This window comes from Lissotriton helveticus, chromosome 4_1 (genome assembly GCF_964261635.1).
Source record: "Lissotriton helveticus chromosome 4_1, aLisHel1.1, whole genome shotgun sequence".
Classification (NCBI taxonomy): domain Eukaryota; kingdom Metazoa; phylum Chordata; class Amphibia; order Caudata; family Salamandridae; genus Lissotriton; species Lissotriton helveticus.
In genome coordinates, this window is record NC_136063.1 from 1,600,989,972 (window position 1) to 1,601,004,977 (window position 15,006).

Consider the following 15,006-nt stretch of genomic DNA (forward strand, 5'->3'; position numbering starts at 1 on the left):
AGTGATTGGGTTATGCTATATGACTTATATTGGCTATTTTGAAGTTAGATACTAGCTTTGTAAATCAAAGGCAATGCCAATTGGTCTGTGGGCCTTAAAAAGCAGTGTCATTAGGATTTTTAGCTAAACACTTGAATTTATTCATTTGTTTTCATACCTTAGCCAGAGTTTCATTTTAGATTAAATCGGGGTCTACCCTTGGCTCTGAGAAGGACGTGCCAAGCTATGGTGCACCTAACCTCTGTGATTAAAATCTTTAAGGCAATCAATATGGATGGCCACCTATGGGCTTGCATTGGGAAGTATTGTAATAGGAGTGGCATGTAGGCAGAGGAAAAAAAAATTAAATATCTGCTAGAGTTTGATCAATCTACACGTAGGGTCTGATTTAGAGTTAGGCATACTGGTTACTTTGTCACAAATGGGACAGATATTCTGTCTGTCGTATTACAAGTGCATTATATCCAATGGCACTAGTAAAATGGCGGACAGGATAGCCGTCACTTTGTGACAGAGTAACTGGCTGCCGAACTCTAATTCACAGTCTTAGTTTCCTATACAATAGGCCATTTATAGTTGTAGAAGACAGGATCAAACCTGCACCCCACCTCCTGTGGATATCTCTGTGTTTAAATCCTCTTTCCTCTCTTACTAGGTCCTTTCTGTTGGCCCTCATGACCTTGGAAAATGATTGTTTCTTTTCTTAGTTTCAGTACATTACCACTGCATTAAAATGATCTTATCTCCCAACAGGCTGCACCCCAGTGGTAGGAACACAGTTTCACCTTTTTTAGCTGTAGGGCCCACAATAGGGAAATGTCAGGTGTTCTGAAGCTTTTGGTCAGGAGCCACAGTGTTCTGAAATCTGTCATTGCTATAGAATCAAATTTTAGTAGGTAACACATTCTAAAGAAATATCTCATCTGCTTCAGGATGAGTCTCCTGGTGGGCTGTGTAGGATTCTCATTCCTGGGTCCATGGACCATATAAAGCCAGTCATAGTTTACAGGAGTATTATTTATTGCTTTATTCAAGGCCACCATACATGGTGCCTACTTCCGCCAGAACTACCCTCCACCCACAGGCATCCATCCTCGTTCCTCTTCCACGTGTGTCTTTCCCACACTTTCTGTCCTGCCTTTCGCCAGGGAGTGATGTCCTGTGTCCAGCAGAAGTTAACTAGGGAAGCGTGGAAGTGTGGCCTGAGGGTCCTAATGACCTGCTTGCAACACAATGGGCTAGTTAAGCGTTCCCAAGGTGATTTAATCTCTCCTCAGACAAGTATGCATTTATTTTCCTTTGTCAATTTTATGTTTTTCCCAGAAGATGTTTTTATGCATATCTTATTTTTCTCTGCCATACAACATGGATATCGGCTTTTTGGAATTTACTGATGCTAAATTTAAGAGGCATTGGCTTTTTGATCAGCAGTTTTTTTAAAGCCAAACTGACGTGGAAGGGTTCAGTGGGCTATACATAAATTATGACATTTGGTATTGTATATTGAGTTATTGGATGTTTTTTTTCTATTATTACCCTGCTCTCTAATTTGTAATTGTTTTGCATGATCTATTTTATTATGCTTTTTTGCCGATTTTATTTTTTTATGATTCTATGAATCGAAATTAACTGCTAATTGGCGCATTGAAGAACAGTATTACTGAAATATAAATGTGTGTCCTGTGTTGACAAAGTTTTCTTTTGTTCCTAACTTGCCAATTATGAACTGATGAATAATTAAAATGGTGTTTGCAATAAAAGAAATTGTGCATCTGCAATTCTGATGGTTGCAAAATTCCTCACTCCTTTTGCCTGCTATAGTTTATAAACAAAGACATTGTTCTTTCAACAATGTAGTATTGTTGCTAATTGTTTTATTTAGTTTATGGTCCTAAACAAGTTCTTAGTATATAAAATACCAAAGCCTTTTTTATTCTGATGGTAAGTGATAGATGGTTTTGCAATCTGATAAGTCAAAAAAGTCCATATCAAAAAGTGTCCTAACTAAAACATCAGCAAGCCTTTATATGTTTTGTTTATATTACATTTATAATAATTGATACTAAAGTAATTGTGTAGAAAATATTGACGTTAATGGAATTGAGTAGAGAAGACATTTCAATAGTAGTACATCGGTAAATTGCTTATTTAATCCTTAACTTGGTGCCTGGGGATTTCGGAAACTGGTACTTTCACTGCATAACTCTGTCAGAAATGACAATTTGTTCCCAGTTATCTGTTAGCTTGAGCTAAGATGCACAACAGTAGCCCTGAAAGCAATATGCTAAACTACTTCCAAAGGTTTACTTAATATATATCTGATTGTTATGCATATACATTAAGAATAGTGGCTTTTAGGTCTATGATGAGAAAATTGTGTAAACTTTGTACAATAAAACATGATTTGTACAGCCCCTGACCGTTACTTAGGTCGCTTGAGTTAAATTGTACTATTAGAGACTTGTTAAGAAAGGTTAAGTGTAACATTAAATACTATTATTCACATTGGTTAATGTGTGTTTCCATTTTAACCAGTTGAAAATAAAATTCCATAGGCCAGGTTTCTTTGAACAAGATTGTTTTTTTGTAGGTTGTAAAATTATTGACTCAGTTGAGTACACAGTAGCCCACAATAACACAGTAATAGTCTAACAAAATTAGTGGTTATTTTAATCAGGCTCTTTTAGTTTATGTGACTCAGGGCCTCATTGAGCTCCCCTGAAGGCACTGAAACATTGCTGAACGACTGCTCAGCAATTATTTTTGTTTTTCAAAAACAAACTCACAAAGCAGAAGTTTCTTTTTGGAAAACCAAAAAAACTATTGACCCTAACACCATTGGGAGTTGTCTGACAAGGTGTAGAGGTAATTGTTTTTTTTTTTTGGACTGACAGAGTTTTCCTGGGAGTCCCAAACTGTAAAAAGTACATCAGATCGGCTGCTCTAAAAACGGCGGGCAGTCTGCTGCACTTACACTGACGACTGCAACTCCGTTGGGGCTGTCGGTGTAGGCTTTCCATTGTTGGAGCCGGCAAAAGTAGCTTTGTCGGAAACATGACTGTCCAGCCGACTGTAAATAGAGGTGCCAGACCAGATCGGCAGAAAAAACACTCTACGATATTTTTGGTGGAGCACCCTGTCCGCAAAACTCTGTATCAGACTCTTAGGGACATATTTATGAAGGTTTTGCATCATGCTCCCCAGGTGAGGCATTACAAGGAGAAATATGTTTATTGCTCCTCGTCCTTTTCTCTATGTGTGCTGCATTGCGCAGCACACATAGAAAGAGGAAAATGCTTCTGTGGATTGTTTTCGTGAAGAAACAATCCTGCCCGTAACGCTGGCACCCTTGCACCATGGTGCAAGGATGCCTGCGTTGGTGCTAGGCTGGCGAAACGGCACCAGTGCAAGGGAAAAGGACAGGAATGCACTGTATTGGATAAATATGGGGCATTCCTGCCCTTTCCTTGTGAGGCAGGGTTAGCGTTGCAAGGTAGCTATTCAAGTAAATATGCCCCTTAGTCATTAAAGAGTTGGCTTCCCAGTCACTGAAACCATGCTAGTTATAGTCATATCTCTGTCCTGGTACTTAATGGTTGGATTTTTCTCAGACATCTTCACTCTTTCTATGAAAATTAAGGGCCTGATTTAGATCTTGGTAGACGGGTTACTTCGTCACAACGGTGACAGATATCCCGTCTGCCAAAATATATTTCTATAGGATATAATGGGATTTATATTTCAGCGGACGTCCATCACCTTGTGACTGAGTAATCCGCGCCGCAAGATCTAAATCAGGCCCTAAGTCTGGAAGCTGTTTCAGATACTGTGGTTCTTTGAAAGTAATTATTTAGTTCTTATACATTATTCTGCATCTGCAAGGTTGCAGAATTCCATATTGTGTGATTTTTAATCCAGGATGGAATGCTGGTCTAATGGGCAACACTATGCCAGAAAAGCCTCTTGAATTTCTTTCAGTTCATGTTTATTTTTACAGCTTTACCTGTGAGTTCTTTGATTGTTTGGCATTGCTCTTGAAACCAGTCCCAAATGTTAATGCATGCTGGAGCTTCTGTTACATTTGTCTTTGCTAAACCATTTCCATTAAGAGACGCAGCCGCTGATTCACAAAAGCATTTATGAGTACAAGAAGTAGTACGGGTAGTCCCTTACCCATCTTTGCGAATTGTCCATTAAATGTTCCACTCCCTATAAGTAAAAGTGCAAAGAGGGCACTGTACTTTATATTTATAATACTTTTATAGTAATTGTATATGAATCTTCCATGAACATTCCTATTTTACTCTCATTTTAGAGTTTTTAGGTCCAATTCAAAAAAGCATGTAATAGTACCTAAAGGAATACGCCAAATAGGCCCCTTCAACTTCAAGGTCTCTTATCATGGGGGGCATGAGTTTAGCTTCCAGTTTGTCATTTCTGAGTTCTGATTCTGCTGCTGTCCTGCATTACAGTTTGTCCTCCTTTGTTTGAAGTCTTGCATAATTGTTTTTAGCTTTGTGACTTCTTTGAGTAGCTTCTTAAGAATCTTATATATGTAATTCAGGGAACTTTCAGAGGTGCCACAGGCTCATTTCTCTCCCTTTAGGGCTTGTGGCCAGCATTGTAAAGGTGTCTCTTTTCGTATGAATTTTATAAATGTGTGCTGCAGTTAAGGAGATGCTTACCTCACTCTCTTCTGACATATTGATATACTTGGTGGTGGTGGAAGGCCAAGAAATAGACAAGATTTACTAATGTATCACAAGAATCACACTCTTCTTGTAATCTACTACTTTTTACTTTTTTCAATTTTATATTTGTTTTTATGGGATTGATGTACCACTATTCTGAAGGACTCAAATATCTTTTTGAGTGACTTTGTAGTTAACATCAATCAAAGATGAATCTAATGAATTCTGATAGAGTTCTGATAATTGTTTTGTTGTATTTCTAATTGAGGTTCTGATTTGACATTGTTCATATATAGCTTTTAGAATTCAGATTTGATACAATTAAAGGTTTAATAGACATTAACAATAGAGAATTGCGACTGTGAGTGGATCTCTCTCTCTCTCTCTCTCTCTCTCTCTCTCTCTCTCTCTCTCTCTCTCTCTCTCTCTCTCTCTCTACCTCTTTCTCACTCTATCTCTGTACTTGACCTTATTGTTCCATCCATTTTGCTTTAAGTTTACCTACTCATGTGCTCATGTGCTGCATGTGTTCATTTATCTGATCTTGGCCCACACATCATCGATGAAGTGCCTATATTTGAGTCACTGCTCAACTTGCGTATATAGTATGAAATCCAGTCACCAGTCACTGCTCGGGTTTATGGATAGGTGGATGAAGTCCTCCAACCCCTCCCACCTACACTTGCATCTTTCCTTCCTACCCCACTTTCCACCATTTCGTCCCACCGGAATTACAAACATGAGGGCTGGAATGCCCGGACAGGAAGTCAATGGTCGGGAATGGCTCCCATTCATTTACCTTCCTGACCTTACATCCAAGCCTTCAGATAACATGCTTGGTTGTGTCAAGAGGGGAAGGGAATACATAAGGGGTTCCTCAATTTTTTTTCTAGCGAAAAGGAATATTCTCCTAGGTCCTGCTTCAGGCAGTTGATCTCACCAATGATATCAGCTGCATTTGAGCAAGTCACAAGATGCTGAGATTGGATTGCCCATTTGTCTATGGCAATGATAACTGTTCTTACAGTAGTCCAGCTGTTTAAGGACAATTGATTTTTGGTACTGGAATTGTGCGCATATTAGGCTGGACCAAGAAGTGAATTCTTTATCCCTATTAAGGATTGGTGCTTATAGTAAGGGTTGTAGTTGAGTGTATTGATTACTGCTCCCAGCTGTTCTCATACACATACCAGTGTGCAATTATTGACTTTCGACACATTTCTTTCCACCCAAGCCACAAACCACTGAGGAATTGGAGATAGGACCAGGTGTTCCCTGTCATAACACCTCATGTGGCATCCTCCATCCCCTTAGTTTTCTTCCTGATGTTTGAGAGAGGGTAGTGGAACTCAGGGTATATGCGTTGTCATGAAGTGCTAAAGTTATTATGAATATCATTAGGTTAATTAAAAAAACGATCCTGGCCTAGATGAGGATAAGAGAGAACTTTTTTTCTTCTTTCAGATTGTGGTTCAACTCTCAGAGGACCTTCTCTCTAGAGCTTCAATGACAGTGGTCAATGGTCGTCCAACACTGACAATTAATGTTTCCACTGCACGTGAGCAGTGGTTAGAAGGGATGTTGAGGCATGAAATAGGTAAGTGTCTCAAAACACAAGTTTCCTTTACTGAATATGTTATTAAAATGATACAAGTGAAACTAATTCTGTCATCCATGAGTATTCCTCTCATTCTTCTACCAGGTGTCTGTCTTTCGGTGACTAGTTCATATTAGAAGGGATGCTATCTTTGTATGATAGAGTTCCAAGAGATTATTTGTAATCAGTGAGGCAAAAATCATGGTTTTCTTCAGCTGAGGTTTTCATACCCACACCTTCTGCTTTTACCTTACTTCTGAGATAAACGGTGGATGGGATTGTCTGTGGGGTGGCTTCAGGGGGGTTCATGGTGTTGGTCTGGGAGATGGTAAGTATGTGTGTGCACAATCGTCTTGTGAGCAAACATAGGAATATTAATTTCTACTGCTCATTGCGGCTGCAGTTTTTCCCATTTTTATGTGTCGTAAAATTGATATTGCAAACAATTAAATTGACAGATTTGGTACATGAGTTATACAAAATAAAGTTTAGTAGTAAGGTCTGTCTTCTGTTATGAACACTCTAACAGGTGGTAGACAAGCACTTGAGTAAGTAAGCAAATTGATTAGTCAATAAAAAAAACATAACAATATGCATAACCATACAATAGGATAAAACAATAATTTAAACTAATTTGCTAAAAGACATTGATAGCAAGTGTTTTCAAGTACATTGGTGAAATTCATACTGCTTTTACCCTTCAGTTTTGTCTGTGCAAGGGACTCGTTACGCATATTGTCAGAGTGCTGTTTTCCAGTGAAATCTTTGTTTGAAACTATGCTATGGTTGTTAGAGTGTTAAAGCAAAATAAAGTGCATTATCAAAATGCTTTTTAAGATGCAGGGATGTGCTATAAAACCCTTCCTAAAGGTAGTACAAGTGTGACCCAGTATCCCTGTAATACCCATTTAGTGATTTAAGTTATTTGCTAAGAGAAATATGTTTAATATCTTGGCAGAGTGCGTTATTAAGTGCGTGCAGTAGCTACGGGCTGTACTTGTAGTAGTGGAGTCGTGAAACAAGATCAACTGGTGAGATAGCGGTGCTGTTATATTGACTAATCAATCCCCCGCTGGCAGCCACAACGGTGATTCGTTGTAATAGTTGTCCTATCTTAAGCTGTTACGCTACCGCAGCCATACCGAGTAGATACACCATGACCATCCTGTTGACACAGATCAGTCCAATTTAGATGAAGTAGTGCATTATTAGCTTTTGGACTGTCTTAGGATTGAGCGAGTCGATGACTTGCGATGTGCATAAGGGACCTAAGTTTGTCTACAAATTTCCCGCATCTCGATAGGACACATGGAGCAGATTGTTGAAGCAGAGCAAGGATGCTTCCAGGCAAAGGGGAGCTCCTTAGGCCAAAAAGATCAGCTTCAACAGTTTCCTCCTGGATGTGTCTAATTTGGGGCAGCAGCACTAGAGATGTGCCCATGATTCATGTCTGTAGCAACACCGCCTGCAATCCCCACCTCCTCTTTGGCCTGCCCAAGCAGGGTTGAAACCTAAAAGCCAAATATACAGGATCTCCTCGCAAGTCTGTTTGTTCATTGCTTCTGAAAGGTATAGTTGCGACTTTCTCACCAGATAGGAGTTGTGCAGTAAATGGGCAAGTTATTTAATGATCTTAAGTCCTAGTCCCTTTTGTTTCCATCAGGTGTCTATTTATTGCCCTTTGCCACACTGTGTAGGATACAACCCCGTCCTTTAGAGCAATTTCTTCAGTTTGAAGAGACCCAATGGTGTTGTGCAGATACTGGTGCCATGGACTGCCTTGAGTCTCAAAAATGTATTTCAGATGGCCCTTTAAACCCTTCGACGCTCATGACGAGCTCAGCTCGTCATGGAGTTTCCATTGATTTCAATGGAAATTCAATGGTCCTCCTAGCACACCCCTTAGCATCCAAGTGGTTAATGAGTTACCAGGTGCCTTCAGGATCCTCATATAATATTTCAAGGTGGTGGCTTTACAATCTAAAGATTGTTTCACCAAGCCAAATTCCAGTCTTAGTCTTGCCTGTCGGATGAAGCGAGGTTATTGAAATATTTTCCTATAGGCAATACAGTGGATAAGCTTCAAGGCTGAGGCACAGGCTCCAGGAAAGGCTTGACACCCGTACTGCAAAGCTGGGAAGAGGGTTACGTTCATGACCATCAGTAGGGGAGCAGATTGTCGTGTTCAATTGGTCGATACCATAGCTGATGCTGTGCCTTTTTCTTCAGAGATTTAAAATGTGTGGTATGTTTGGAATTTTCTGTGAGGCAGACTCCCATGTAGTTGAATTTCCTGGCAGTGTTAATTGCCAAACTGCCTAAGTGTCGGGTAAGATGTTTCTTGTTTCTATATCTTCCAAAGATGAGAACCTTTGTCTTATCCTGGTTTACCCCGGGATGGTTTTACACGTTGTAGGTGTTAATAGTATTCAAGGCCCTTTGTATGCCTGCTTTAGTGTGATCCATTATCGCAATATTCTTTGTGTATTGGATGATTTGGAGTTTGGTTGAGCTGAATTTGGGGGGGGACTTAACAGCCACGCTCCATGGCTTTCCCTAGGTCAGTTGTGTATAGTTTAACTAGGAGAGGTGTGAGGACGTATCCCTGGTTTGTGCAACAGCTGGTGCTAATTTTGTGTGTGACATGCAGGCTCCTGTCTTCACAAGGAACAAAGTCCCTGAATACAGTGAGATTATTGCCCTTAGAAAGTTTAAAGGAAAGCCCCATGCTATAAGTTTTATCCATAGGGTAGCCCGGTCTACCCTGTCATGCTGCCCTGTAGTGTATGAAGCAGCAGCAGAATGGTAACTGGTTTCTCAGTGCCACCCGATGGCTCAACTATGATAGTGCTGTGATGTTTTCGACTGTAGACATAGCCGCCTGGAAGCCTGTCTGGATCAAAGGCAGGACTTCATGTTCGACTACCCAGGTCCAGGAGCACAATTAGGCGATAACTTGAGGCTTTAGTCTGGTCCCCTTACTTGAATATGGGGCATTATTGAAGAGACAGGGTAGCAGCCTTAGCCATCCTTCCGGGGCACATTTAATTATGCAGGGGGTGGCCATTTGGGCCGAGAGCACTGTCTTTTTTGATTAGCCTGATCATTTTCCTGACCGAGTCAATTGAAGTTAATTTGAGGGTTGGGCCTTGGTTTGATTCTGCTGCCCCAATGGTGCTGTGCAGCCGCGAGGTCAAGACTGGTCTGTGTATAGCTCCTCAACATATCTTATCTAGTCTCCCTTCAAGACTCCATTTTTCCTTGAGCACTTGATATTTTTTAGTTTGTTAATGTATTCCCAGAAGTGATCCGGGTTTTTGTCTTTTAACATTTGGAAGATCTTTACCCATTCATTTTCGTCTAAGGTGCTGTTTTGCTTCCATATTACTTTTTTATGCATCTTACATGAATTTCTAACTGCTGTGGCTGCCTTTGCTGAAGGGTTTTTTCTGTGAGCCCGCAGAGCCTTCAATAAAGACCTTAATGTGGAGATAATAGTTTTATTTTACTTATATTGAGGTCTCCCCTGCCGGTTGTTCCTTGGGCCGACCAACGTGTTGTAGTTCAGCAGAAAAGCTCTCAGGTCTTCAGTGAGGGGTCCAATGTCTGGAGGGTGCCCAACAGGGAGTTAAATATATTCTCAACGTCCTGCTTCCCTAACCAGGTGGTAATCTTTGAGTTGTGTTCAGGACTCCACTTGATTCTCCTTACGAGTTTTACTGATTCCACCCCTGTTGAAGAGCCCATGTTGTTGCTTCCGTCTGCTTTAGATGTTGTTAGCTCCAAGGTGAGACTCAACTCAGCGGATTGTAATCATTCTCTGGTCTGGTATCAATCTCAATGCTGACAAGCAGCCTCATTAGACACTCTGACATGAAAACATAGTTGATTGTAGAGATTCCTTTGCAGGTAGGAGAAAACTCTCACTGGGTTACTTGTAATTCAAACTGTTGTTGTACCAGAGTAAATTTGTGGGTTGTCAGAAAGTCTTTTATCCTTTCTTCTCTTTAGAGTGTGCTGAGGTTTACTTGTATTCCCCAGCCCGCAGATGTTGAGGTCGCTTGCCAGCAGGAATTAATGGGTTGGTGTAGGAAGCTGGCTCTGTATATACTATACCAAAATGAGGTATAGTGTGCATAGAGTTGAGTGGAACCCCAAAGGTAGGCAGAGGTAAAAGTAGGTAGCACCTTACTCTCTATTTTTGGTATTGTGGACGAGCAGTAAGGCTTTAACAGAGGGTAGGGTTAAACATTTGTTGTACACACTCAGGCAAGAAATGATGTCACAAACATAAAGACTGAACTCAGACCAATTTGTTTGTATCAGAAATATTATTTCGTTATTTTATTTCTAGAACCAAGCTAGGCCTGGTGCAGGTCAGTGAAATAATACTTTGCAAAATCTTGTGCAGTGATTTACAGTTGAAAGAAGGTTCAAATGCAGTTGGTTGAATTACAGGTAAATCAACAGTTCGAAATTACTTTTCAGTTACTTTACAGATTACTGTGCACATTACTTTTTAGACTACTTTTTGAGTTACTTTCGCTAATCAGTGTGATATGCCTAGATATCACACTGAGACATTTCGCAGACAAAAGATAAGTAATTCACTTTTAGTACATTTGCAGTTTTTCAATGTTTCATACAAACCAACTCCACACAAGAATTTTCAAGGAAAAGCAGTCAATGCAAGCCTATAGAAGGAAATAAAGTTAACGGTTTGCATGTAAGTATTTATTTTTGGCAGCTGGTATTCTGAGGTTAGAACCAGGGTTCCCCCAGGGTCGAGGATGCACTCTCAGAACACCCTCAGCGGCACTGGGGTGGCCGGGTGCAGAGTGATGAGGCCCAATGTTATCCAAAGGGGGAAAGGGGGCCTCCGGTTGGTGGCTGCTCACAAGCAGGCCACAAGGTTGTGGGAACAAAGCTCCTGGTGTTAGGCTCAGGGCAAAGGGGGATCAGAGCTAGCACCCAAGGTGCAGCCGCAACGGTGCAGGCTCGACTGGGTGCAGTGTTCTGTTTTGGCTTAGGTGCCCTGTTGTTTTCAATGGGTTTTGCCGGTTTTAGCTGCAGGCTTGGTCCAGGAAGACTTCTGGAAGGAACCAACAGCTGTGCAGATAAGTTGGAGGTCTTGGGGACGTAGATGCACCTTTGGTTCTCTTCTCCAGGGCGCAGGTCGGCTGGATGCAGGGGTGTCTTTTAAGGTCAGATTTCACCTTACCGTGCCACTCGCAGTTGGGGAGGGGCTCCGTGCAGATGTTGCAGGCGATGTCAGGGAGTCCTGGAAAGGTCAACCCACAGTGGACTCGGACTCTGGAGCGCTGAGGGACCTCGCTGGGACCAGTGGGTCCAACCGGATTCGAGCCGTAGGCGCCGGGGGCAGTGGTGGTCCCAGGCATTGTGGTTCTTTGTCCTCAGGAGTCTTTCTTGGGAGCTTCTTTTGAACAGAGCTGCTTCACAGGACATCTGGTATTTGTTGAAGTCAATCAGTTCTCCCAGGGTTCTGGAGGTCGCTGGATGCAGGACAAGGTGACTTTTGGTGCAGGACCTCTGGAAACTGCAGACGGGCCGGGTAGGGCTGGGTCCAAGTTAGTTCTTCTCTGCAGTTTCCTCTGCTGGTCATCCTCTTTCGTCCTTCTTCTTCTTAGGTTGCGTAAATCTCTCTTCTTGATTCAGGGCTGCCCCCTAAATACTGTATTTAGGGGCGTTTTAGGGGTCTCAAGGTCAGTAGCTAATGGGCTACTGACCTTAGGGTGACTACACCCTTGGTGTGCTCACACCACTTGGGGGAGTGGGCACAATCCTTTATCCTGATCGGAGAGTGCCAGCCATCTGCAAGATGGCGGGCACTGAAGAGTGGGCTTCATCTCGCCTCCCCCACCTAAGGGGTGGGGTTGGCAGAGGTGGGCACAGCTTCTGGGCTGGGATAATGTTTCCCGCCTGATTTCCTGCTGAAAAGGAGGGGAGCCAGGAAGGGGGCCAGCTCCTGAAAGCAGGAGAGGCTGGGGGTCGCTTTACACAGGCAGCAAGGCCTTTAAAGCTCCCCTACCACAGATGGCTCTTCCTGGCCTGGGGGAGGTGTGACCACCTCCGCCCAGGAAAGGCTTTGTTTCAGGGCTCAGGGAGCGAAGGCTCCCACCCCAGGGGTCCAGAAACATGTCTTGTGGTGGCAGGCTGATGTGTACCAGTCAGAGAACCCACCAGAGGCTGGTTTCTTTCAGGGGCATCTCTAAGATGCCTTCTGAGTGCATTTTTCATTAAATCCTACACTGGCATCAGTGTGGGTTTAATGTGCTGAGAAGCTTGATACCAAACTTCCCAGTTTTCAGTAAAGCCATTATGGTGCTGCAGAGTTCGCAATGACAAACTTCCAGCACCATACACTCATAATGGCATTACTGTACTTACAATGTCTAAGAATTGGTCTAGCCACTGTAAGGGTATAGGGCTCATGCACCTGTACCCTCACCACATGTATAGTGCACTCAGGAAGAGGGGTGTCTGACCTATGCCAGGGCCATGGGTGTTGTAGGCATGGCACACAGCAATGTGTGCCATGTCGAATCTTCACGTTGTTCTGCACCAAAACATGCAGCCTGCAATGGCAGTGTGTGTGTGTGTGTAAGGGTAGAGGGCCTCTAAGGGTGGCACAATAAGTGCTGCAGCCCTTAGAGACCTTCACTGGCCAAAGTTCCCTTGATACCCATGGCACCCTTTACAAGGGACGGACATGTGGCCAGAGAGGTACAGTTTTGGGAAAGAACACAGGCCCAGGGACCCCGGGCACATCAAGTCAAAGTGAATCAGTAGTCTGGCAAAAAGTGTGTGTGTGTGGGGTCGGGGGGGGGGGGTTACTGCAACAGAAACCCAGATTCCTACAGTTGGGAAATCCATGAAACAATCTTTCAAACTGTCTCATAGTTCTTGTACCATGGACACCTTCAGGTTTTTTTGTCACGATAAGGTAACAGTTTAAGAGCAGCAAAGGCATTGTTTTGTGCTTGATTTCTATTCCTGTGATTACGGCTGCTTGTAGGACTTGAGAGCTGAGCTTGATAGGGGTGGCCTCTACCTTACATGTGTGTTTGATAAAAATGGACAAGCCTCCTCGGGTGGCTAAAAAGGCTGGGACGTGAGGTTGGCTTAAAGATTGAATAGAATCCTGGCATCATTGATGGTGAGAGGGCCCAGGTCACCTGAAGACATAAAATGTTGCTTTTATCCAAATAGGCTATTGCTTGCTTACTTGTCCTGATGCTGTTGAGGCTGCCACATTCCATGATGCATTTGTGAGTTGTGACACAAGGTGTATCTTCAAGATTTGGTGTTGGTGGACTGTTGAGCTGCTAGGAATGTCACATTGATCCCAAGATTGTACTAGCCACCCCCCAGTCTTTCTGCTCCTTGCTTTTTCTTTCGCAGCGCATGTTCCTCTAATTTTGCAAACATAATTTTGTTAGGGTGTATGTGTTTTTGGAGATTCTTGGTGCAGCTTCATCATTGCTATCTGTCGTGCCCCTCAATATACTCTTATTTGTTTGGGATGGCACGTGTGGTAATAGGATGTATCGATATTTCAGTGGCTAAAGCTTAAGGTGTTCAGTTCCCACATTCTCAACTAGTTTATTTTTGGCCAGGACTGCATCTCTATGCTCCTCCCTCTTCCAAGTTGTTAAGGTGGCTTCCATGTTTCCACTTGTGGAAGAGCAATCAAACATATGCTAGATCCTCCGAGGTGAGGCCGTTCAGTGAGGGATATGGTGGAGTAGCTGTAAGAGATTTCCTGTATTGAGTCTGTCGTGAGGGCTCTTGGGGCAGTAGTGAAGTATGAAAGCCAGATCAAAGTCCTCTTGGGATCACTCATTATTGGCCCCGCTCGGAGTAGGCGTTGAGAGCTCAGGGTCTCTTTGGTTTAGAAGCTCTTTGGGCCTAAGGTCGGCTGGAACGTGCCTTTCGTTATCAATGGATGACTCTGCAGAGGCTAAATTCTGTGGCGGACCGTTGATCATTTGTTAGTTTTGGTGTCTTCGGCTCTTAGATAGGGTCACTGCCGTAGTTGGGTGCCATGGCGGCCCCCTATTCTCTTGATCATGTTGGGGCTTACTTATTGAGTCAAAATACAGACAGTCTGGCTGTGTGGGTGTGTCTGCTGTTCATTTCGCTGGTATAGAGGAAGAGCTTACTACAAGGGCCCCAGATTTGGCTGTGGCCCCCTGTCTGCATGTTCAGGCTGATTGCTGTTTGATGGAATTCTGACCTCACAGTCTCTGCATTCTTACTCGTTACAGCCAAGCTATTCTCAGTTGTACCATTTCCCTGAGGGGCTGTAATATTTAGCGTGTTTTGTGGGGGACAAAATCCCTCACAAGACTAGGGAATACTGCTGTGGCCTTTGCTGGTGCTGTTAGGCAATTTGATGAGATGGCTGGTCCATTCATGGTTAAAATTGCTTCCTGGTTGTTTGTACTGCATTAATCTTTGCACTTTCTACTAAGGTGCTTGACGTCTATGGCAGAGAGCTTAGTTTGTCTAATATGGGGAGCAGGCTCATAATTTATTCTCCCTAAAATCCCTTTGTTGCCCCTCCGTAGAACTTATTTTTGACCCAATGTCGGCCAGGTGGGTTGCCAATGATAGTATTAGGTCAATTTGCAGCTCCATCTTTTTTTGATTGTCAGAGAAGCGCCCTGGCAAATGTGTCCGGCGAGGCACTGATGC

The 15,006-nt window shown here is 42.9% G+C and overlaps 1 protein-coding gene across 1 annotated transcript in view; it reads left to right on the forward strand.

The window, feature by feature from the left end:
• Positions 1-15,006, forward strand: part of MATCAP2 (microtubule associated tyrosine carboxypeptidase 2) — a 334,412-nt gene that overhangs the window by 169,822 nt on the left and 149,584 nt on the right. Inside the window, exon 4 of the mRNA XM_078688222.1 lies at positions 6,156-6,288. Within this exon, the coding sequence (XP_078544348.1) occupies positions 6,156-6,288 (133 nt within the window). The remainder of the gene's footprint in view (positions 1-6,155; positions 6,289-15,006) is intronic.